General features: G+C 40.0%; 1 protein-coding gene across 4 annotated transcripts; it reads right to left on the bottom strand.

The window, feature by feature from the left end:
* Positions 1-1,856: 1,856 nt before the first annotated feature.
* si:dkey-33c9.6 (active breakpoint cluster region-related protein) lies at positions 1,857-26,255 on the bottom strand. Of its 4 annotated transcripts, none has more exons than XM_051725045.1 (22): positions 26,098-26,255; positions 25,801-25,904; positions 25,522-25,626; positions 24,324-24,569; positions 17,835-17,942; positions 17,711-17,765; positions 17,571-17,623; positions 17,346-17,483; positions 17,115-17,230; positions 16,855-17,011; positions 15,134-15,259; positions 8,688-8,763; positions 8,505-8,615; positions 8,311-8,382; positions 8,064-8,161; positions 7,845-7,949; positions 4,304-4,470; positions 3,872-4,011; positions 3,596-3,730; positions 3,295-3,400; positions 2,974-3,094; positions 1,857-2,124 (listed from the first exon to the last, which is right to left on the bottom strand). In XM_051725045.1, the coding sequence occupies exons 1-22, from the start codon at positions 26,153-26,155 to the stop codon at positions 2,035-2,037; spliced, it is 2,487 nt and encodes an 828-aa protein (XP_051581005.1). In that variant the 5' UTR covers positions 26,156-26,255; the 3' UTR covers positions 1,857-2,034. The 4 variants fall into 4 exon arrangements, with proteins under 4 accessions (XP_051581005.1, XP_051581022.1, XP_051581015.1 ...); XM_051725062.1 differs by having other exon boundaries at positions 8,520-8,615; XM_051725055.1 differs by having other exon boundaries at positions 25,801-25,898; positions 26,098-26,245.
* Positions 26,256-26,642: the final 387 nt, after the last annotated feature.

Below are 26,642 nucleotides of genomic sequence, written 5' to 3'. Positions count from 1 at the left end.
TATATACCCCATGGCGGTTGCGATCTGTGCAATGTTTTGACTGTATGACAGTATGGTGTATAGTACATAATCGTATTTCATAAGTTATAATGTAACACTTCAGTCAGTAAATTAAAAAGTACTTGTTAAGAGTTGGTCATATTGCTTATCTGCCTATTAGCCAAAGCTTCTTATCTTTAAAACGACACCCATTTTGTGTTGGTTAAGTGAGGACTTAATTTGATCATTTAGATTTTTTCAATGCAGAGGGTCATAATATGCTGAAATACACTCACTGAGCACTTTATTAGGAACACTATGGTCCTACTAAAGTGCCCAACAGGGTCTTCTGCTGTTGTAGCCCATCCGCCTCAATGTTTGACGTGTTGTGCATTCAGAGATGCTGTTCTCACTACAGTTTTACAGAGTGGTTATCTGAGTTAACGTAGCCTTTATGTCAGCTCGAACCTGGCCATTCTCTGTTGACCTCTCTCATCAACAAGGCGTTTCCGTCCACAGAGCTGCTACTCACTGGATGTTTTTTTGTTTTTGGCACCATTCTGACTCTAGAGACAGTTGTGCGTGAAAATCCCAGTAGATCAGCAGTTACAGAAATACTCAAACCAGCCCGTCTGGCACCAATAATCATGCCACAGTCGAAAATCACTGAGATCACATTTTTCCCCATTCTGATGATTGATGTGAACATTAACTGAAGCTCTTGACCCGTATCTGCATGATTTTATGCATTGCACTGTTGCCACATGATTGGTTGATTAGATAATCTTAGGTGTGCAGGTGTTCCTAATAAAGTTCTCAGTAGGTATTTTAGTATTAATTATTTAGATGACTCAAGAGCAAGTGTATCCTGCATGTGTGATTTATTTTTCTCTCTGCGTGGCATGTTCAATAAATAATCTAAATCTTTTTTTTTTCTCTCTTTTCTTTTTTTTATTTTTATATTCTCCCCAATTTGGAATGCCCAATTCCCAATGTGTTCCAAGTCCTCGTGGTGGCGTAGTGACTCGCCTCAATCCGGGTGGCGGAGGACGAATCTCAGTTGCCTCTGCATCTGAGACCATCAATCCACGCATCTTATCACACGTTACTGCGGAGACATAGCGCGTGTGGAGGCCCACGCTATTCTCCGCGGCATCCACACTCAACTCACCCAGTGCCCCACCGAGAGTGAGAACCACACATTATAGCAACCACGAGGAGGTTAACCCATGTGACTCTACCCTCCCTATCAACAGGGCCAATTTGGTTGCTTAGGAGACCTGGCTGGAGTCTCTCAGCACACCCTGGATTGGAACTCGCGACTCCAGGGGTGATAGTCGTATCAGTTCTGGCTGTGCAATAGCGTTTTGGCTGTGTTCTTGCAGAGTGACACAAACACACCATTGCAGAGCTATAAATGTATACAACCGCGTAAGAATATTTAACCATAGAAGGCCCTACATATTTTACAATATGGCAATTTTGAATAATTTCGTAAGATTCTGTTTGTATGAATTCATACGATTTCATCACATGCAAATGCCCGGATGTATAATGCGGATGTAAGCGCGAGTTCCGCGTGCGAGGTGTCAAGGGCATGCTTATTAATATTATGCCCTTACCCAAACCCCTTATCTAAACCTTATCGATCAGTAGAGTGTGTAAACATGATAGGAAGCTGTTTTGTGTGACAGAAGCAAGTAATTGTCACATATTAGATGGAAACAAACATCACTGGCTTTTGTGAAAGTCATACGAATTCTTACGAGTGTAGTCGTACGGTAACATACGAATTAGCCAAACTTAGAAAAGATGTACGAATCATTACGATTTCTCTGTGAGAGTGTGCTGCATAATATGATCAACTCATGGACATGTCAACTAATTTTCTTTTAATGACACTTAACATCTGAAAATAAAACATTATCTGTCAAATGGGTGTTAATAAAAATCTGTCAAAGTGTTAAAACAATACAGATATGAACACATGGTTACAAATTTACAGACTACATATTCTTGGATAAGCAGACAGACAGGACTCTGATAGTTTAACTCTCATGTTTCTGGTTCTTCAATGTCCAGAGGATTAATGAGAAGAGCTTCTGGAAGGTTTTGACACTGCAGATAGTGATAAATCACATGAACCTATAGCCAGAAAAACAAAAACACACAATTCAGGATGTGGGTTCAATCAAAGTTTAGTCAGGCTATAGCCTTATTAATTCCAGCCTAAACTCAGAATTTCCCTAACAGAATTCTAATAATCCTAATTTTAACAGTAAAATAATCTTAACCATGAAGTCAGTCCTGACTATGAAACTCAAAAGGATAGTTCATAAATTAAAATCCTGTCATCATTTACTCGCCCTCATGTTTTTCCAAACCTACAGTATAAGACTCACCATTCATTTTCATTGTATAATTTTTTTTTATTCAATGAAAGAGAATAGTGACCGAGGCTAACATTCTCCCTAACCTATTTTGTTTTCCAGGAAAGAAAGATGGATTTGGAATCCCTTTAATACATAACATTGACTCCCTGGTGAAAAAACAACAAAACTAACTAAATTAAAAAGTTGTTTGTGGTATTTGACATGGTGTTACATAGACAATCAAGCTAGTGCAGAAAAATAACGGCTGCATCTAAAAGCTGGAAAATGCTTCCTTCAGAGGCTGTATACAGAAGTAGGATGAAAATAAGGAGCCTTTCAAACTGTTCTGAAACCAGTTTGCTTAAAAGGTCCATTCATAAAATAACTGTGGTTAAGCCATTAACTGATTAGCCAGCAAGGCCCAAGTCATCTGCCTTAGCTTTCGAAGTGCAACCATCATTTCACTTCTGCTTATAAACCAAACCCCAGACGAGAAACATAGAAAACTGCATGTGTGTGCATCAGCGGTCAAGCTATAAGGAAATACAGTATTACCTGGTCTCACTGGACAATTTGTTATACTACAGTAATACACTGTACATATTAACCATTTATATTTTACCTGAACCTCCACTTCTTGGGATATGTCAACACGATCCACTGGGGGGCGCAAGAGGCTGGGGCCAAACACTGTGGCCAAATTACTCAAAGACATTTTATTCTGTTCCTGACTCTCCGCAACTCTGAGGAAGACAAGGAGAGAAATGTGTTTATGAGAGAGAAAGAGAGAGAGAAATTAAGCACGGGGATAAAAGAGAGAGAGAAAAAGAGATCATTATTCTACTAACAAGAAACAATTTTCTAAATTTACATCCAAAAAAGACACAAGTCAAAACCAATTCAGTCAGAGTGCAAATAAATCACAGCACAGGAAGTGATGTACCGTCTCAGGTGGTGTAAGAGGAAGAGAAGAGAGTTGCGGTTTACATCTGGTAGGGCCTGCAACAGAGTCAGCATATTGTTTTCTCTGACATATGGATCAGCAATGCCTGCCACAGTGAGAGAGAAAGAGAGAGAGAGAGAGTTTGTCTAGGTACATGTTTTTCATCATATATATATATATACACACACGTCTTACCTGTTCTCATTCTGTATGTAGTATGTGTGCGGACATGTGCTTATTTGTGTACAGGGGACATTGTGTGTGTGTTATGTGAGTACAGACGTGTATGTGTGAGGCTAACCTAGTGCATCTGAGAGATCTTGAAATTGCTCAGAGGGAATAAGTGGTAAAGGAAGTTCTCTGAAGTACAGCTTCAGAGTGCCTGACACAGCATTCACATCTATACTCCTCAGTTTACTCACAGCTTCACGGAAATCTACACACACAGAGAGAGAGAGATGAAAGAACAATACAAAGATTACCCTCAGTCTCAATGTTGCTGTTTTTGTACATTATTTTCCATTCATTATCTTGAGACAAATGCTGTGAAATTCTGTTGACACACATACACACTCACTAGTGTTGAATGCATGTTTGAGTGTTTGTATATCACTACTGGCTCCTGAGATTCTGTAGATGCCCTCTTCATTCAGACCCCTCCTCTCAACCTCCTCCACACAGGAACGGACAACGTGAGGGACCAGCACACCTTCTTGCCTGCGCATGCGCACACACACACACACACACACACACACACACACACACATATATAGAGAGAGAGAGAGAAAAAGAGTATTTAGCCTGGAAACCCTTGTCCTTTGCCTTCTTCTGTTTTAAATTTCTTCTTCCTTTTTTGATGACAAAACACCTGTTTCTACATTTCCTATAACACAAGAATCAAATAACGTGCTAGCCAACATGTGAACAGTCTACAAATAAGAGTATTTCATAAATATAGGAAAACATTATGGTAAAATTCTCTGTAGTCATACTAATTATTGAAACCCACTTTGCCACTTGTCCAATCTGCACACGGAACACTGGCTCCTGTACCAGAGGGGTGGAGCTAGGAGCCTCAAGGTGGTGTGGCAAGTACTTGATTGACAAGGTTATGTCAACTTGACCCAAAGAACAAGTGATTTTCTTCCACTTCCTAAACATGTTGTCAGAATCTAGCTGTAAAGCACACATACATTTTATGCATGTATTACAAATTATATTTAAATGTACAGACTGAACAGAAAAAAATAAATAAATAAAATTAAAAAAAAATCTACTCCATGAAATGTAAGAGCTTGTGCAAATTGAGCTTGTGCCTATTTGTTACTTAAGATAATGTTTTGGACCATAGTATTATTGAAACTGGCATGTTCACGGCAGAATTTATGTTGTTCTTAATGCTAAACAATGCAAGTTCTTGCATGCACATGCATGTCACTGTGAACAAGCTTCTTTCATGCACTCAAATGTGCAACAATGTACATTTTCACTGAAATCTTGCATCGTTTCTCGCCAAAAACCTATTGTATACCTTTAGAAGATTTGGAATACAAGTCACTATGATTACTTTTGGGTCCTTTTTAAGCTTTAAAGTGCCAATCAACTGCCATTGTATGGAAAAGATGGACCAAGATATTCATATTCAAACATCTTCTTTTGAACGTGGAAAAACTCATATTTAAACAGTGATTGCAAATATGGACTTTTGAAAAACACTGGGAGAAATGGATTAGGTATGTACCAAAATAGATCAGGAGGAGGAGACTGGTCTTTATAATTAATTAGCAATCCACTGCATTTTATTTCATTTTATTTTTTTAAATGTTCAACATAATGTACCGTACCTGATGTTGCTGATGTAAGATGTCTGCTAATGTTGAATTGAACCAATAAGGCCTTGTTTGTTTGTGTTTTCTTTGTGGTTGATGTTTTTAAATGCTACAAAATGGATTAAAAATCAAGAAAAAAAAAAAAAGATACAAAAATACAAAAGAATGCCATACAGGTTTTAAACTACATTAGGGTGTGTAAATAATGACAGAACTATTCCTTTAAACCAGGGATGTCCAAAGGCCGGCCAGCGAGAATTTGGCCCGCTATGGAGAAATGATAAAAAATTCATATTCTGGACACTGAATATTGCCATGATCACATACAGCTACTTTTTGCAGCACATCGTCCCCACTAGTGGGTTCTGTGCTGTTGCCACCAGCTTCATCCATTGGAAGAGGTCAACAGGAGTTTGGAATAACCCTTATTTTCAAGGATGAAGCACCACACAGAAAGAATGATGCATTTATCAAAGGATTAGCATCAGGTTAGATAATTCACTCATGTACTTGTTCTCATTAAAATGTTGCATGTTGAGCAGATGTCAAACTTGACCAAAGTAAATTCCTGTACCGCACCAGTACAGGCAGGGCGGGCCCATCCTTCAGCCGAAACAGGTGGCTGCCTAAGGCCCCAACGTGCCTGGGTGCACCCCGCGAAGTCATGAACACGTGCAAAATAAATGTACAAATCATAAGATTAAGAAACATAGATGACTTTTATTATGTAATTCTCTGCAGTCCAATGGATTCTATTGCACTCCCATTGGGCAGAGATGTTGTATGGCACGTGGACCTAATCATTTAACATACAAATCACAGTGACGGTGAAAACTAAAAACAACATATTAAGTATAATATGAGCTCTGAATCACGAAAAGACAAATAATTGAAAGTTACAACAAATAACAGCAGTATATCTTAAATTGGCAAAAAGTAAAGCTAAGCAGTACACACTAATCTGCATAATTTATGCATAATTTATTCATAACGCAAAGCATTGCTGGGAAGTGGAGCACGGCTTCTTATAACAGTACTATTACACACAGATCACAGACCTTGCTGAATAATGCTCACACCTGACAGAAATGCAAGAAATAAATTACGAAAAATATTGCTTTGTGGCTATGAGTCTTTGAGGCTTATTTTGTGTAAAGAATAGCAGAAACAGCGCTTGACAAATCATTAGGGCTTTTCACGTTTTCTCAAGAATAATCTGCTGGGGATGGAATTCAGATACTATCGATATAAAGGTGCAAAAAAAAAAAAAAAAAAAAAAAAAACTCACATAGAGTGAATATGAGCAGTTAATCTGGAAAAGAACCAAACCATCCTATCTGCAAAGATCTCTGATCTCTAAGAGGTATGTGTTTATTCTTTACATTTGTTTACAAATATATTTTGAAGTGTTGTTTTTATAGGCTATTTATAATATGTAATTGTATTTATACATAAGTAATAATTTTTAACATTAAAAATGGTATAAGTTAACATTAGTTAATACAATATGAACTAACATGAATAAACAAACAATTGTATTTTTATAAATTTACATTGGCTAAGATTAATAAATGCTGGAAAATTGTATTATACATTGTTAATGATACCTAATGCAAACCTTGTTGTAAAATGTTCCCAGTAATGATCATACTTGCAGTTTCCATGAACTCATTGAGACATTGGTTTATTTGTACTTCTAGAAAAAGGTTGAAAGTTGGTCAGAATAAGGCAAAAAGTTTTGAATTTTCACAGCACCTAAAACACACACATTCCTTTATGCATGCATGTTAACCTAACATTTTCATGTTGGGGAAAAAAGCTATTGGACATGTTATTTGTCATCTACTGAACTATACAGTATTGGGCTTTCTATTAAAAAAAAAAAATCTGCTCATCACATTTGCAGTGGTTCTATGGATGTTTTAAAGTTATGACAGTTTTCACACCAGGGGGGCCATTTTCATGATTTCACCTAGAGCCCCACAAACCCACCGACCGGCCCTGAGTACAGGTGACTAAAAGAGATTCAGACAGTTCAGATTCAGACAATGTTCCGATACCTTACATCATACAACTGAGTAGAGCTGCTGTTGTGCAAGCGGCTGCATGGTCCAATGAAGTTTATTGAGTGCGCACAGAGATGAGCGAACCGAGCATACTCTCCCAGAACGTCCTCTGTAGCACTGGGAAGTATTATGTAAATAATTGGTTCATTCTGATGTTTCGTTGAAAGAAAGGATTCACAGCCTTCCCAGCGACATTTGAGTGGGGACATACTGTAGGATAGAGTGCTTAAAACACTCGCACATCTGTGCCTCTTGCGATCATTCTGCTTGCACATACGCGTCTACATAGATAGTGAGTGAGTGTAATATTTAGTATAAGACACATCACTGTTCCATTATAAGTGTTTGTGACGAGGAGGAGGGTGGGGCCGGGCCGTGCACACTCACTCCTCGTCACAGTGTTCTTCAGTGTTCGAACTGAGAGGCGGCTGGGGGGTCCAAGACAAAGCTATCATATGGCCTTAGTTGATTGTTTTTTGAAGCTTGACAGCCCCTGGTAACTGTGTACTTTCACTGTATGTAAAAGAGCAGCTTGGACATTCTGCTTTTTGTACTCATCCCATGAAAAAAAAAAATCAAATAGGTTTCAAACAACATGAGGATGAGTAGTAATTTTTTGGTGAAAAAAAGTAGAGTACAAAGTACATGAACTCACTTTTAACACAGCTCTGCCCAAGATGTCGTCCTGTGTGTCAGTCTCAGACTGAGATACAAACACTAGAAACAGCTGCTGAGCTCCGTCCACTTGAAACAGTAGCTCCTATACCATAACACAAACTGGTCAATTCAAATTCTTTCAGTTCAATTCAAATCAAACACCAATGACTGCACAATCTGATTTCTAAAAAATGTATAATGGTTGCAGGCCCCTCACCTCATCCCATTGTGGTGTCAAACAGGACGTTGAAAGGCAGGTTTGTTTTCGTCTGTCATAAAACTGAAAGCCATCAACTTCCACACAAACGTACGCACCTGCAAACACAGTGAAAAAGAGGTACATTTCTTTGCTGTTGAGTTTCTATGGTGGCATTTTTTGGTAAAGGCAGTACGTGATGTGTTTGATCTGTGGCTCGGAAACTTCCATCTAGCTACAAACAAAAGCGACGTGTTTTGTCACTTACTACTCTGGTGTTGTAGACCACACGCCGAATGAACCATCACATATAAGCTCCCACACACTCTTGCACACTCATCTGTGAAAGACAGAAAATGGGAGAGAGAGTACATTTGGTTATTGTGCAGAGGTGTGACTGATATGGCAAGTAAGAACAATTGCGAGAGCAATTTTTAATGTATGAAAGACAAAAAGAAACACCAAGAGGAGCTTTACTGGGTTGAACACAATGAACTGGAGGTTGTTGAGTCATTCTGAGTTTGATACAGGAACCAGTCACAGACAGCAGGTCTGGAGGAACCGTCTCATTACCTATGAAACAAAGGTAGTAATCATGCAATTATTCTACAGAACACAGTCGCATGCAGATGAGGATGAACTTACTTTTTCCACTCTGTTTCTCAATGGCCTCTTTCCAATCCTCCAGGTCATATAAAGAATACAGGCGGATTGTGTGACTCTGGAAAGAGAGAAAGTGTTATTTACCATAAGCAGATGAAACAAATGCTAGTCATTGGTCTTTATTTACACAAAGTTTGAGTTTTTCCTTCCTAAAGTATCTTTCACAACCTACCTAACCATTCTAGAAAGTTGTCACTGTTGCATTCGGCCTATTCACTGGGGGTATTAAGGCACTATTCTCTGAAAAGCTGCTTTGGAGCTATGTGTATTGTGAAAAGCTCTATTCAAATAAAGCTGAATTTTTGGTAATTAATTTTTATTGATTCATATGCACATTACAGAGAAAAACTCAACACATACAAAGAATCAACATTTTACATTTAAACCCTACAAATACAATCCCACCCTGACCCCCAACGAACACCCACGTGGTCCCACATAATCACACACACACACACACACAACCCCCAAAAAATATAAATAAATAAAAACAAATAAAAATAATAAGCGTACATGATTAAATTAAACTTCACTCTCCACATCCCCTCTCTGAGAGTCCCCCATAAAAACTAAATATTTGCCCCATTTTTTTAATCAAATAAGTCCCTAAACCCCAGCCTACTATTTACCTCTTCCTCAAACGAAGCTACCCTCCCCATTTCCTCACACCACTCCAAAAAAAGAGGGTGCTCCATTTGACTTAACCCCTTAATTATTTGCCTGCCGATCATGAGACTGGTCAGAACCCAATTTGTTATGTGATTATCCCTCAAATTCATGACCACCCCATCACCCAAAATACAGAGTCTGGGACAGAGCAAAATGTGAACTTTCAAAACATCACACAAATAATTCTGAACCTTTAACCAAAAATCTTAATCTTAACACACCCCCAAAAGACATGGGTAGTGTCTCCAACTTCTGATTGGCATCGCCAGCAGATGGGTGTGTCTTAAAGACCAAGCCTATATAATCTAGTGGGGGTCCAATAAAATCTATGTAAAATCTTAAATTGCATAAGGCGAACCCTTGCATCTCTAGATACAGACTTGACATTTTTCTGAATCTTAGTCCACACTCCATCCTCCAATACAAAATTCAAATCTTTCTCCCATAATCTCTTGATATAAATTAAAGCTTAATCCCCCAGACTCTGAATTAGCAGGGAGTAATACACTGATGCCTCATGACCTTTTCCAAAAGCAGCAATCACTTCTCCCAAAGCACCTGCCGCCTTAGGTGGGGTGTGCTACTCCCAGAAACAGTACAGAGCATGTGGCGCAGCTGTAAATACCTATAAAACTGAGATCGGTGAATCCCAAAATGATGACCCAAATTCTCAAAAGATCTCAGTACTCCACTCTCATACAGATTGCTGAGTATAGTAAACCCCCCCTCACAATCCACTCTGACCAGAAGAAAGGGGACTTGATACATAATTTGGGGTTCAGCCATATGCTTGAGGCAACATTTAAATGTCCGTATTAAATACTCTGTCCACTCTTGTCCAAATCACGTGCAAATGTGAAATAACCGGGTGTGATCTAACTTCTCCGGTTAGTTTGATAGAATGGCTTTGCAGCTGCAAAATAGGGGCAAGAACTTCCTGTTCAATAGAAAACCAGGGAGGGGCTCTTTCAGGTGGAAGTGACCAATGAGCCAAATGCCTAAGACCAAACTATATAATAATAATAAAACAAAATCTTGGGTAGGCCTAGCCCACCTTTGTCAATAGGCCTATGTAATTTGTTGATATGTAGTCTGGGACGCTTACCATTCCAAACGAAGGACTTCGCTATGCTATCAAATTGCTTGAGTAGTTGAATTTTGGAATACAATTCATTTTAATTACATTAACCTTCCCAATCATCGATAAATGTAATGAAGCCCACCTGTCCACATCGCTCGAAAAACTTTATTAACTGGTCCAAATTAACTAACTAAATCAGACAAATTTGCTGGGAATAAAATACCCAAATACTTAATGCCCTGTTTGGGCCACTGGAAAGCACCTGGCTGAAAAGCCGTTACCGGGCAGTATGCTGTCAGAGCCAAAGCTTCAGATTTAGACCAACTGACTTTGTATCCTGTGAGCTTGGAAAAGGAATTAATAATTCTGTGGAGGCAAGGCATGGATCTAGTGGGGTCAGAGACAAATAATAAAATATCATCTGCGTAAAGCAGAAGCTTATGCGCCATACCTCCCGCCATCACCCCTGGAAATTCATCCTCTCTTCTTATCGCGGCTGCTAATGGTTCCAGGGTAAGACAGAACAATAATGGGGAAAGAGGGAAACCCTACCGGGTGCCCCTATTCAGAGTAAAATAATCTGAAATTAATCCATTTCTTTGTACCGCTGATACAGGGTGTCTATAAAGTAAATTAATCCAACCAATAAATGTACTCCCGAACCCATATATTTCCAAAATCTTAAAGATAATCCCATTCTATCAAAGCAAACGCCTTTTCGGTGTCAAGTGAGATGGCAGCGACCGGAGACTGATCATTCGCTACTGACCACATAATACTGATGAAACGCCTAATGTTATCAGAAGAGCTATGGCCCCGAATAAACCCCAACTGATCTATATGTATAAGAGATGTCATAACTTTACTAAACCGGTTAGCCCAAATTTTTGACAATATTTTAACATCTAGCTGAATCAGGGAAATTGGATGGTAACCTTTACACTCACTTGGATCTTTGTCCTTTTTAAGAATCAGACTGATCCGGGCTTGCATCATGGTTGGCGGAAGCTTTCCGTTCTTTAATGATTCCGTATAAACTTCTAGCAAGTGTGGAGCCAATTCTGTGGTATAAGATCTAAAAAAATTCAGTGGCAAAACCATCTGGCCCCGGAGCCTTACCCATAGGAAAGGCTTTAATTACCTTGTCAAGCTCCTCCAAATAATTTTTTTGCTCAGTCGTCAATTTAGGGAGTTCTAATGGTTCCACAAATTTTCTAATATCTTCATCAGTAGACGAAGACATGGAACTATAAAGATCAAGATAGAATTCTTTAAAAGCATTATTAATATCAATGGCTGAGGTAAATATTTCACCACCAGCAGATTTCACTGAGGGAATGGTAGAAAAAGATTCTCTGTTTTATATATCTTGCCAAAAGCTTCCCTGCTTTGTCCCCCAACTCAAAGTATGACTGTCTTGCCCTGAACAACCAAAACTCCACTTTCTGCGACAATAGTATTATATCTTTATTTCAATCGGGTCAATTCTCTGAGGCCATCAGATGACATTCGCCGCTTCAGCTTTGCCTCGGCACTTTTAATATTCTCTTCCAACTCCGAGTTCTTGTGCTTTGCCTCATTCATAAAAAAAAATCCATACTGTATGATCTGACCCCTAAGAACTGCCTTAAGTGCCTCCCAAGCCACGGCCATAGAGGATACTGAGGACCAGTTGGTCTCCATGCAAACACTGATTTCAGTCTTTATCATTTGTTGGAAATCAGGATTTTGCAAAAAGTGATACATTAAAGCGCCAACTATGATTTATTTTTCTCTGTCTGTGGCAACATCTCTAAACTCACCAGGGCAGCTGGTGACTAAGATGTTTCCAATTGAGCAATCAACAACAGATGGAATGAGGGATTTAGATAAAAAAAAAAAAATCTATTCTAGAATAAATCTTATGAACTGATTAAAAAAAAAATATATACATTATATATTATATACACACACACACACATATATATATACACATATACATATATATACATATATACACACATATACACACACATATACACACACACACACATATGTGTATATATATATATTCCCTACCAGATGGATTCAAGTTGCCAGATATCTGCAAGACCAAGATTTTTACACATCCTGTGAAGTGTCACTGTTGCTCTAGGGGGCTTACACACTTTTGCTTCACAATGATCAAGGACCGAGTCCATCAATAAATTAAAGTCTCCTCCCAATATTATATCATGAGGGGTGCCAGCGGTTTGCAACATCCCATCAACATCAATAAAAAGCCCTGATCATCAGCGTTAGGTGCGTAAATATTAGCCAAAATCAACCTTTGCCCCGAATGTCTGCTAAAACAATGACACTTCCTATTTTATCTTTAATCTGTTTGAGAAATTTTAAATGTAGATGTTTATTTATCAGTATAATGACTCCTCTGCTCTTACTTGAGCCAGCACTAAAGAACATGTCCACCCCATATCTTCCCAAATTTGTCAGCTTCCCGTGGGGAAAGATGCGTTTCTTGAAGGAACGCTATCATATTTCTTACGTTTAAGAAAATAAATAACCTTCCTTTTTATGGGGTGCCCCAACCCACTCACATTCCATGTGGAGAGAGATAATCCACTCATTAACAATTGATATAATAAAAATAAAATTGTGTCAAAAGCAAGATTATACAGACCACATTCCTCATTAATGCAACAATCAAACCCCGAACAAAAAAAACAAAAAAAAACAGAAAAAAACCATGCACATTAAACCCGCGCACGACAGCGCTAACTGGCGTCAATACCTCTAAACTCAAAGAGTCAATGTACGCAAGCAACAACCCCCGCAAAAACTTTGCCATTGGATTGCTCAAGTCTGGTGCTTCTGCACAGGTTTTGTGAGGCAAAATTACATAACAGAAAATACTTTAAACAGACCCCAGCCAACAGGCAGAATAAACAAAGAACATGTAGATTCATTCACAGAACTGTCTTGAAAGCGTGTTCCTCCACAAAACAAACTCCAACTGATATAAAGCCGTTCAGTTTCTTCGGACAGACAGACATTTGTTCAGTGAGCTGGCTGTTATGAGTGCAGATGACGAAATCATTCTAATGTCCCTTAAAAATACTCCATAAAACAAATCCCGCCAACAGGAGGCATAAGCACAAAGAACGATCGGATTCATCCACAGCTGATCCGAAGGAGTATTATTCAACAAAACAAACTCAGCCGCTAGGTGGAGCAAGCACATAAAGAAACAAAATAGGCATCCCAGTTCCTCGGATGATCAAGAGTCAAATTCACTCGGAGGCCGCATAAAAATAATACATCATGACTTACTCAGTCCGTCAACTTTATAAAAGACATCCTTTATGCGAGCATGTAGATATTTTGCGGTCATCCTTAGTGTCCATTCTCAATCTGGCCGGGAACTTCAGTGTAAAAGCGATCTTCCGTAAATGCAAAAAAGTTTCTTGGAGTGTCATGCCACAAAACAAACTCCAGCCGCTAGGCGGAGCCAACGCAGATATAAAAAAAAAAAAAAAAAAAAAAAAGGCACCCAGCTTCCTCAGACAATTGAGTCACTGAACAGAGAGTCAGTCCACTCACATAAGAAACGCCCAATGGTTCACTCACCCATAGTTTGTATAAAGGCCAGTGCCTTTTTGGGGCATAAAAATACTTTGCTGCCGTCCATTGTCTATTCTCAGTTTGGCCGGAAACAGTGCAAAAGTGATCTTCCGTTGATGTAAGAGTTTCTTACATTCCTTGAACCGATCGAGTTTCTCTCGTCGAATTCGCAAAATCCAGGAACAAGAAAATATTGTGATTCTTCCAAGAAAGCTTTCCTTTGCTCCTCGCCTGGCGCAACACGAGATCTTTATCGGATGATCTCAGAAATTTGGCCAGAATTGATCAGGGCCCGTCTCCCACAGCAGATCTGCGAGTAGGGACTCTGTGAGCTCGCTCGATTTCCAGTTTATGGTCGGTTATGTCGAGCAGACTCGGGAAGAGTTCGTCTAGGAATTTCACCATATCTCTGCCCTCTTCATGTTCAGGAATTCCAACAATTCGAATATTTTTCCTTCAATTTCTATTTTCGAGATCGAGTTTTTCTAAAATAAATTCAAAGTCTGTTTTGGACGCGGGCGGACTAGCGGATAATTCCCTTTCCGATGATTCCAGACAATCGATCCGTCTCTCAACTTCTGTCACTCTCATGACCAACTCAGAGAATTTTGTTTCCATCGCCGTAATCGATCGCCGTATTACAGCGAGATCCTCCAAGTCAGCAACAACCTTCGTCAGCATCACCGCGATTTTGGACAGTTGACGCTGGATTTCATCTCCCGACGTGCTTTCCAAATCGAGTCCCCGGCTCGGAGGCCCATCAGAGGCCTCAGCTTGAACACGTAAGTGTCTTTTAATGTCTCCAGAGTCTGAGGATTTTGACTTCTTTGCCATGTTTACATCAAAGAGCAAATATGTAACTGGGTGTATCGAATCTCACCGGTTATAACATGAAAATAATCAAAAAACCAGCAAAGTGCGCAGAGCTAGCCACTCACACGTCTGCTTCTCGCATGGTGTCACGTGTCCCCCCCCAAATAAAGCTGAATTTAAAAACTAAAGAAAAAATGAGTTTCAGTTTGTATGAGAAAGAGGGAGGATGTTCAACGGTTCCTCTTGTACAGTGTTGTGGTCTCACCTTTCCACTGGTGCTGTGTAGGTCTAAAGTAAAAGATGGTGTGTGTGTTAAGAGCCAGAGCTCACACTCTTCGAGCTTCCGCCTCAAACGATCAACTGCACGTGAGACTGACCCCTTGCTTCCTTTCTGTAACAAACACACAGTTACTGTAGCTAGCTAAGTCGGGACTTTCCATTGACTTTTGTTGTTAAATTAAGCAAATTATAACAACCATAGACTAAAACCAAACCATAACCCATAAAGTACAACTTTTTCAGCATTTGTAAAAGTGAATATAGATAATATTTAGTCTCTTTATGAAGCATTTGTCCTGCTGAGGACGTGCTCAAAATGACTTTTTATTCAGTGATTTTATCACCAAAAGTAGTTAGGCCAGAAATTTGTCAAAATATTGGAACATGTGCATTCCTCCAGTCCACATTTTAGACATTAATTTAGCATTTTGTCACAGCTTTGTCTGGTGTCAGTAACTACAATTACAGGACAATATTTACCCTCTGCATTTGATTCTCTGGGGCACTTTTTACCTTTAGAGCAAATTTTTCTAGCTATATAAAAATTAAGGCTGTCACAATTAACGTATTAATACATGCGATCGATTTAAAAAGTTACGTTAATTTTTCTTAATTGCGATTAATGCATTTACAGTTAATACGGCATAAATCAGCATAAACACTGGTTTGAAGGGCGGATGTATTGCACACAACAGTGATTCGGTGTCAGTGATAAAGTGATTGGAAAAAGAGCTCTTGATGCTATGTTTTACAAAACAAGCCCAAATGGGACTTGTGACAGAAAATATTTTCAGCCTAAATAAGGTGCATTTTAATTACCACACAAGCACGTCAAGTCTTAACTATTACCAAAGCGCAAAATGAGACGTTTTTGTCTGCAAGCACTTTTCATGTGGAGTTCAAAGCAGCACTTATCGCTGGTGTTTACACCCTGATACAAATCATGAACACGGCTTCATGATAGCTGTAGCAAAGTGGATGGCCACAGTCTGCCAGCTGATTAAAATTGTGGAGGATGAGAGTTTGAGATTTAATGCCCATTGCAATGAATATGCAACCTATGTGGGGACTGGTTCATTCAATTACTCAAACTCCCACATGGACTGTGGGAAACATATGTTACTTGAATTGGTGCTATTTTAGTGCATTTCTATCTTTATACTGTGGAAGGCTTTGTTTAGAAAATGTTAATGAAGCATTATATTGTCACACATTGTTTTGTTTTCTTTCCTCAAAAAAATAAATGCATTTTGACAGGAAAAGTATCAAATTTCAGCACTTTCAAAATCTGCAATTAATCACGATTAACTACGAAAAATGATACGATTAAAAATTAATCGACTGACAGCACTAATAAAAATATATTGTGAGTCATCCTTTAAGGTTAAATAAATGTAACCAGTTTGTTAACATTAACAAGATAAAAATGCATAAATAGGCCTAGAATAAAATATTTTTAGACCTATATCGAATGTTACAAATAAAAAACAGAGGAATTCATTATGAGGGCATTTTTTGCCCTAACATTTTAAATTATGGCAGCATTTTTGTCAACCCCCCTTAATTTCTGACCCTGCTAATGTTATGGCTACGCTGTGTGGCCCGTGCTATTTACACAGATGCAAATTGTAATTCCGTAAAATGAATTGTTTCTAATTTGTTTAGATGACTAGAATCCCCCACACCATGCAAAAGCTCCTGCCTTACCATGTGTTGTTGGAGTGCTTGTTTGAGCTGATACATTTTGGCTCTTGTTTTGCTGATTTTCATTTGGCATTCTGATGAAGGCTGCGGTTCAGCTGCCCACTGCAGCTTCAAACCAACCAATGGCAGGTACCAGCAAAACCTGTACTGCGCCTGCCTCCTGTACATGTAAACACACTTAAACTGTACATGCTAATATGATATAGACAGAATTTCCAAATTACGATGTATAAAGTATGTAGTCATATGTTCATTGAGTTCACCCTCCATTTGTCAGTTTGACACATAGCAGCAAGTCTGTGTACAGGAAGAGGTGTCTCAAACTGTGCCCACTTTCACACGCATCCACCACGAACCCATCACGCATCAGTTGACGTCTCTGTAGCGTGCACATGCACACAAAGATATGAATAATTATGAATGTTTGAATATTCATATAGGCTTCATATATGAATGTTATTGCTATACATGCCATGTAAGGTGTGTGTGGGTACCTCTCCTCTGCTAAGCATGACAGCCCTTTTACACTGTGACCTTTCATTGACCCCAGACAGGAAGCTGCTAGAGAGACGAAGTGCTTCTTGCAGTGAGACACTGTCAGGATGATTGGGGGGCGTGTGCTTCAAAAGGTCCTAAGACAGAGGAGAACACTGATAAATCCATGACCATGAATGAATATTTAAAAACATTTAGGGAGAAATGTTCTTGAACAGTCTCACATGCAACACGAGGGTGGTTTTCATAACTCTGTCTAACGGTTTATACAGAAGAGCTATGGAGTGGAAAGAAGGGATGAATGAATGGAGACCCCCAGAGATATTACAATTCAGTAATAGAAACTAAAAAGTGAACTGTTTACCTTCAAAGGTGTACTTAGTTTTGACATTGTCTGACCCTCTGGATGACATCATACTCTAAAAGATAAACAAATTAATGTGTAAAGTTTCTCCAAAAAAAAAAAAAAAAAAGAGAGAAAAGAATACCTCTGCTAGTGTCCTGAAACGCGCATCTGACTGCATACGCTTCTGCACAATCTTCACTGCATTCTCATAGTTATCAATGAAGCCACGATACACTGCTAACTGGTTGACCTACAAATTACAGTAAAATAAAGACACCAAAACATTTAACATTTCTGGGATAAATTATGTAAACTGATGGAACCAAATGTGTACAAAATTGTTTAAATCATTATTGCTTCAAACATATTCACATGAAGATTTTTTACACCAAATGTTGGGTCAAGAGAAAATTTATAACATGACCACTGCTGGGTAGTAATGGATTACATGTAATCTGGATTATGTATTCAGATAGAAAAAAATAAAGTACTTGCAATAAAATTAAATTACATTTTTAAATACTTGTAATAAGATTAGTTAATTTTTATGGATTACATAATCAGGCAACTGCAGTAAATTGTTTTTTGTGAGCCCTCAAATTATTATTTTTTTTTAAATATAAAATATAAAAAATATATATATACTAAATCTTAGTTAATCAAGTTCGGTAAGTCTTTGAGTTTTCTTAAGGGGGAGGGGGGTTGTGGAATTAAATATACATACCTGATACGAGCCATCAGCCAGGTGGCTATAATTACACTGAAGATGGAGCATTAATTCACACATAAGTGCCAACCGATTACATTAGTGCGGTAAAGTTAATTTTAATTTAGCAAACTGCTTTTGTACTCCGCTTCAAAAATGTACATCTATGCCCTTTTGCAACAACTTGCAAACGACGTAATTGTTGAAGCAGGCAAAGTAGTCATTACATAGGTAATCAGTCCAACCAGGCAAACAGAGCAAAACAGTAATCAAATAACAGTAATCCAGTGAAACAGGCACAATGGTCATAACAAGCTTGGTAAGGCAGTGAAACTGGCAATACTTTACAAAGTCACAATGGAAGAGCATGGCTATTTATATGGTTCAAACAGGAAGTAACCCTAGAAGAAACGGTACAGTGTCAGTATTCGGGAGAGGGCTCCCTCTGGTGGTCGGCTGAAGTGACACCAGCCTCATTCGTTACAGAACCCCCCCCCACGAACAACTCCCGGTGTTCTTCTCCTGGGTCGTCCCCTTGGTTGTGGTGCAGGACGATTCAGGTGTGCTTGGAAGTCATGGATCAATGATGGGTCCAGAATGTCCTTGGCGGCTACCCAAGATCTCTCCTCTGGTCCATAACATTCTCAGTCCACCAGGTACTGCATCTGGCCCCCCCGACGACGTGAGTCTATGATCTCTCTGACCATGTAAGCAGGTGATCCGTCTATCTCCAATGGATCCATGGTTCCGGGGCCAGATGTCAGGTGGACAGGTTTCAACAATGACACATGAAAGGAAGGAGAGATGCGGTAGTTCGCAGGTAGCTCCAGTCGGTAAATTACAGGATTGATTTGTCTTATAATTCTGAACGGACCAACATTCCTGGGGCTGAGTTTCCTGCAGGGTAGCCGCAACTTGAAGTCTCGAGTAGATAGCCAGACTATCTGGCCAGGTTGATAGTCGGGGTGGGGACGCTTTGTCGATCAGCTTGGATCTGTTGGGCTCGGACGGCCCACTGCAATCTGACATGCGCACTGTCTCACACTTGCTCGCTCCTCCTGATCCAATCATCCACCGCTGGCACCGTAGAGGGTTCACCCGACCAAGGGAACATAGGAGGTTGGTAGCCCAGCACACATTGGAAGTAGATGAGTGCGTGAGGGAGTTCTGGGCATATTCAGCCCATGGGAGGAAGTCGCTCCACCTCTGTTGTTCTCGACTGCAGTAAGACCTGAGGTATCTGCCGATTCCTGGTTTAGTCTCTCCACCTGTCCATTTGACTGAGGATGATAACCAGACGTGAGTCTGACATTGATGTCCAGCTGTTTACAGAAAGCCTGCCAGACTCTGGAAGTGAACTGTGGTCCCCGGTCAGACACTATGTCTTCTGGCAGACCATAGATCCTGAAAACTTGGTGGAACAGAGCGTTAGCAGTTTCCATGGCAGTGGGTAGACCTTTCATGGGAATTAGTCTGCATGACTTCGAGAAATGATCAATGATTACAAAGATGGTGGTATACCCATTGGAGTTTGGCAGATCAGTGATGAAGTCAACGGACAGGTGGGACCAGGGTCTCTGAGGGATAGGCAGTGGCTGTAGCAGGCCGGCTGACAGTTCCCTGGGGGTTTTAGACTTTGCATAAACTTAACATGCTTTAATGTATGCAGTGACATCATTAATGATTGAAGGCCACCAAAATGAGTTACGTACCAGGCTTATAGTTTTCTGGATGCCAGGGTGTCCAGTGCTGAGGGAGGTATGGATCCATTGGATTGTTCTTTGGCGTAGAGTGCGTGGTACATAATGTTTTGTTGGAGGGCATTCAGGTGGTGCTGGGTCTGCTTGTTGGGCTCTTTGGATCTCTTTCATGATGTTCCAGCTTATGGGTGCGATGATGACAGAAGGTGTGAGTATAGATTCGTTTTGAGGTATGTTGTGAAGGGGATCATGACAATGGGAGAGAGCATCAGCTTTGCAGTTCTTACTGCCAGGGCGATAGGTGACTGTGAATTGGACCCTTGTGAAGAAGAGTGACCATCGGGCTTGATGTGGATTCAGACGTTTTGCTCCCTTGATGTATTCGAGGCTCTTATGGTCAGTGATTACTTGGAATGGATGGACAGAACCTTCAAGCCAGTGGAGCCACTCTTCTAGCGCAGCCTTCATAGAGAGAGGTTCTTTATTCCCAACATCATAGTTCCTTTCTGCTGTGTTCAGTTTGCGGGAAAAGCAAGCACAAGGATAACGTTTTCCAGGGTTACCATGGCGCTGAGAGAGAACCGCCTCTATGCCGCAGTCTGAGGCATCTACTTCCACAATGAATGGTTGGTTAGGATCTGGGTGGTTTAGAATGTTGTGGTCGTGAAATTTGTCTTGAGGGTGTCGAAGGCTTTTTGAGCATTGTCAATCCATGGTAGCTTGGATGGTTTTCCTTTGAGCAAAGATGTTAGGGGGCCAGAGAGGAGACTGTAGTTGCAGATAAACCTCCTGTAGATGTTCACAAAACCCAGGAAACGTTGTAGCTCCTTAAAAGTGTTGGGTCTTGGTCATTCCGTGACTGCCTTGATCTTGGAGTCATCCATCTCAACACCTCTATGGCTGATGATATACCCTAAGAACGTTGTATGGGTAACATGGAACTCACATTTCTCTGTTTTCACCTGGAGTTGGTGTTTTAGCAGGCAAGAGAGGACCATTTTAACATCTTTGTGTTGTGTTGTGCTTTATCCTGGGAGTATGAGTATGTTGTCAATGTAGGCGATGATACATCTGTTGAGGAGGTCTCTGAACATCTCATTGATGAATGACTGGAACACAGCTGGTGCGTTGGCCAGGCCATAAGGCATCACCTGGTATTCATAGTGCCCCCTAGTGGTGATAAATGCGGTTTTCCACTCGTCTCCCTCTCAGATACGAATCAGGTTGTAGGCACTTCTCAAATCCAATTTTGTGTAGATGCGTGCTTCACGTAGTTGTTCTAGGGCAGACAGAACAAGAGGGAGTGGGTACCGGTACTTGATTGTTACTGTGTTCAATCCTCGGTAGTCTATGCACGGACGGAGCCCTCCATCTTTCTTGACGAAGAAATAGCCTGCTGCAGCTGGTGAAGTGGAAGGATGAATGAACCCTGAAGCTAAAGCCTCCTCGACGTAAGTCTCCACGGCCATGGTTTCAGGTCTTGACAATGGATAGGCTTTGCTCCCGGGGGTGCCATGTTGGGTAGTAACTCAACAGCGCAGTCCCATGGACGATGAGGGGGTAGTTGGATTGCCTTGACTTTGCTGAATACCTCTGTGAATTCAGAATACTCCCTGGGGACCTGGATTTGAGCTTGGTTCTCAGGAATTAACGCTGGTAGTCAAACATGACCTGGTGACTGTGACATGAAGACTGACAATAATCTGACCATTGTTTTAACTCACCCTGGTTCCAGGAGATGATGGGATCATGGATAGCCAGCCATGGATGACCCAGGATGAGAAGGTACTTGGGTGAGTCGATGATATTGAAAGATATGATCTCTGTGCGAAACAATCCAGCCCGTAGTGTCACTGGAACAGTTTGGTGAGTGATACCTGTGCCTATAGGTGCATTATTTACAGTAGTAATGTTAATAGTGGGTATACAAGGTACTGTAGGGATATGGAGCTCTCGTACTAGACTTTGAATTAAATTCACAGCAGCCCCTGAGTCAACGAGTGCAGAAACGGATTTCAGTTTATCATCAAAGGAGAGCTCAGTGGGAAGAGAGAAACTGTGGTTTGTGGGAGATGAAATGTTTATGGTACTCACAATAGTTCTGGAGTCTTGATAGTTTTTGCCTTTGTGAGGACATGTGGAATTTCAATGATTCCCTTCACCACAGTAATAACACAGTCACCCCCGATGACAATGATCGCGTTCATCAGAAACTCTAGTATAGGTGATCTGCTTCAGTTCACGAGCTTCTGGGCATGCCTGGACTTGACTATGGACTGATGGTCGGGACTTGGAGCTAATCTTTGATCATGGTGAATTGCGCAGTAAATTATCAATCCTTACTGCCAATGAAATTAATTCAGTGAGAGTTGAATCCTCACCCTTACATGCGAGTTTGGCCTGCAGATTGTAGTTCATTCCCTCTCTGAACACAGTCTTGAGTGCAATTTCTTTCCATCCACTTTGGGCTGCTAATGTCCTGAAGTATATGGCAAAGTCAGCTGCAGAACGTGAACCCTGGTGTACATGAAGCAGCTGAACAGAGACATCTTTACCTCCCTCTGGGTATTCAAACACTTCATGGATCTGGGAAGCAAAGTAATCAAATGACGTTTGAAGCCGATTATCACTCTCCCAAACAGCTGAGGCCCAGTCTAGCGCTTTACTGGTAAGTAACGTCATCATAAATACACATTTCTTGGACTCCTGACTGAAAGACTCTTGTTGATTGGAGAAATAGGCTTTACATTGAAATAAAAATCCCTTACATTTCTCTGGCAAGCCATCAAATTTATCAGGAAGAGCGAAACTTACCGTGTAGCTTGTGGAGATGGAAAGGAGCGGATATAGTGGTGAGGTTCTCATGTGCAGATCTTAGGTGGTCCAATTGTTCCTGGAAACATTTGAGCAGTTCGCTCTGGTGAGCGAATGCAGCCTGGAGCTGAGAAACTTCCACTGGATTCATTGGTGGTGAAATATTCTGTAAGGGACTCAACATGGAGGCGAAGGTAGAATCCATATGCAAGACGTTTATTATAATCAGCAAACAAATCTGCAACAGATCTCTTAGCTTAGGCAATGGAGGAGTCAGGAGACAACGAAGCAGGTTCAAGGTCAATCCTTTTATTCTCTCTTAAACACAATTGACGGTAACCGTCGATAATAAAGAAAAACATTTTAAATAAATGAAAAGTACTCTAGCTAACACTCTCTCGGTTCAGGGCTGTCGTGCTTTCTGGTCACTCTCTCTCTCTCCCTCTCTGATGCTCTGGCGTGCCTTTTCAAGTCTCCCTCCACCATCACTATAATGAGAGTGTTAGAGATAATTATGAACCAGGTGACGAGCCTTACCGCTCTCTCTCTCTCCCACAGACCGACACATGACCAAGCCCCCCCATGCCACAAATCCAAGACACTAGGCAGAGATGTAATCGTTGAAGCAGGCAAAGTAGTCGTTACACAGGTAATCAGTCCAACCAGGCAAACAGAGCAAAACAGTAATCCAATAACGGTAATCCAGTGAAACAGGCACAATGGTCATAACAAGTAGGTAAATAAACAGGCAATGAAAATAACACTTGATAAGACAATGAAACTGACAATACTTTGCAAAGTCACAGTGGAAGAGCATGGCTATTTATATGGTTCAAACAGGAAGTAACCATAGAAGAAACGGTACAGCGTCAGTATTCGGGAGCGGGCTCTCCCTGGTGGTCGGCTGAAGGGATACCAGCCTCATTCATTACAGAACGTGCTTGTAATGCCAAAATGTCCGGAGTAAGAACATTTTAGGTGCCTTTTTTTATTTTGCTCAGGAACAGGCAAATAGAGAGTAAAAACACACACACACACACACACACACACACACACACAAAATCATACTAATTCTCATATTTTGATCCATTAAGTAAGTTTTCTTTAATGCATTTAAACAACATTAATTCAAAATGGTACCATGACTTCTGACTTTATTCTTGATTATTTTATGTAACATGCATTTGAGTAACTCAAATGCATGTTACATAAAATATTCAAGAATAAGGTCAGAAGTCATCCAAAAGTAATCTAAAAGCAGTCTCTCGACATAATTCAAGAGATTACATTACTGACTTCAATTTTAGTCATGTAATTTGTAATCAGTACCAGATTACAATTCAGAAGTAATCTACCCAGCACTGAATATAACCAACACATTTTTGCATATAAGGCTAAAAAACAAACTCACAAACTTTAGAAACAGGTCTCCTACAGACAGCTGAGGGTCCGTCTGGAACAGTTGCATCACTGGATCTTCCTCTTTCCTCAGGCCTTGATTCAGCCCTCTATCAGGATGCAACCTAGACCTAAGGCTGGTATAGAAGTCTTTGTGCAGATCTCTAAGCTCAGGAACTTGATAAAACACTGTCCGAACCTGCTCAGTGGACAAAACTGGTTGAGAGGTACCTGCTGTTGCCTTCAGAGCTTTCATGGGCTGGAGAGAAAGAGATAAAGAGAGAGAAGGATTAGAATTTGAATTGTTACTGTAAAATGTATTAACTTTAATAAAAAAAATAAAAAAAATAATAGACAAAAAGATTTAGGAAAACTGTCTCACAAAAATCTAACATTCTTTCAACACATTTCCCAACAACATCTAATAAAAGTGTTCACCTCAACAGCTTGAAAGATAAAGCAGTAACATTTTATGTTGTATAACAGTGAAAGCTTTTATGTTGTATTAAAGCAGCCTGTTAAGTTAAAACGCCTGCCCCTTTCCTGTGCAGAAGTGGTTGAGAAACATGATATTTTTCATGAGGGCCTATTCTGAACAGCATGTCAGCATTATGTCATCCTGGATTTTTTTGGACACTCTATAGTTTAATAATAACCAATAAAAGTCAGACTAGAAAGGGAAGCAATACTTCACTAAGAGAAACAGAAGTAGCCCACAGGATATAACAACTGGAAATAAGTTTTTATTTAAATAACATGTTTTGGTGAAGAATTGTATAAGTAAAACACAGATCGAATTGATCTTGAGAAGAAACATCCTCCTGAAGACAACAAAAGGCTGCATTCACTCTAAGACACATTTGTTTGTATGTAGAAATCAAAATGACAACATATGAATCTGCTTTAGGTAGCTGAAAACAAAGCATTACATTCTGAACTAGACTGGAAATGGCAGGGGATGAGAGAAAGCACTATAACAAAGGTAGTTCTGTAGGGTATTTTGCTGGCTTGCTAATCTATGCTAGAAATAACTAAATCTTTTTTGTTTGAGATCTGATGTTCATTTGCAGTGGGTTTATCTTCACACCATCAATGAACATGGAGCTTTTTAAAGATTGTCAGATGGTCACATGTTTAGGCCAGGAGGTAATGTGAATAAATGTTGTCCGTTGACAAAAGATTAACAGAGACTAAGTGTGTGTGCACATTACCGTGAGCAGTGTCTCTAGCTCCGTCAGGTAGATCTGCTCACTGATCAGAACCCCTTTCAGAACCACCAGTCTCTTCTGAAGCAGGTCATCTGGGTTACTGGGTGTCTGGAAGAAACATTGATCTCAGGTCTCAAAACTAAGCAGTGACCATATCACTCAAATAACACCACTGAGTATAATCTCCAATCAACAAACAACATAAGCAAAAACTCATAGATCAGCCACAACAGTTTATTAATAAATCCTCATCTAGTGTAAAGGTTTGCCTTGCAGACTCACTGGAAATGATGGTTCAGTCTGCAGAGGACTGTGAGAAACCCAGTCTGTCTCCTCACTGAACACATCCTGTAATAAGGCAGAATCCACCATCTCGTCCTCTGTTACTGTCAAAAAAGCATAACACCATATAAAACTACATTAGAGAGTAGTTGACTTATGGCTAACTGTCAACTGAGCACAAAGTGGGTTTTATTCATTTGATTATTGTGAAATTATTGGTAAAGAAAAAATGTAAAAAGTAAAAACTAACCAAACAAATGTTTTAAGACAATATAAATTTGGATAGCACAGTCTTACCAGGTGAGAGGCCATAGGACCTGAGATATTCCACCACTTCTGTGTAGAGCTCCATCATGCTCGGAGTGTGAATGTGCACTGGGCTAATGCTGGTCTTTAATGTGTATCCTTTTGCTTTTACACGTTCACTGTCATTTGTGGTGTACAAGCTTGCATTCTTCCTGTTTCGTATAAAGTGCAAAAAGAGATGGGCCAAAGCGGGGAGGAAGTCTTGTGTTGGTAAAGTGGGACACTTAAATATTTTAATAGTACAGGGGCCTGTACTTGATTATAGTTTATATTATTTTGTTTGCAACATAGGCTTACATAAAAATGAAAATATCCACATTCAAGTTGATTCAACAGTGATTCAGTGTCAGTGATAAAGTGATGGGAAAAGGAGCTCTTAATGCTACTGATGTACAAAGCAAGCCCAGATGGGACTTGTGACAGAAAACAACATTTTTTCAGCCTAAGTAAGGCACATTTTAATTACAACAGAAGCATGCGAAGTCTTAACTATCTCCAAACTTTTCATGTGAATTTCAAAGCAATGCTGACGCCCT

Source organism: Myxocyprinus asiaticus, chromosome 2, assembly GCF_019703515.2.
Source record: "Myxocyprinus asiaticus isolate MX2 ecotype Aquarium Trade chromosome 2, UBuf_Myxa_2, whole genome shotgun sequence".
Classification (NCBI taxonomy): domain Eukaryota; kingdom Metazoa; phylum Chordata; class Actinopteri; order Cypriniformes; family Catostomidae; genus Myxocyprinus; species Myxocyprinus asiaticus.
This window is presented reverse-complemented; position numbering and strand designations above follow the sequence as displayed.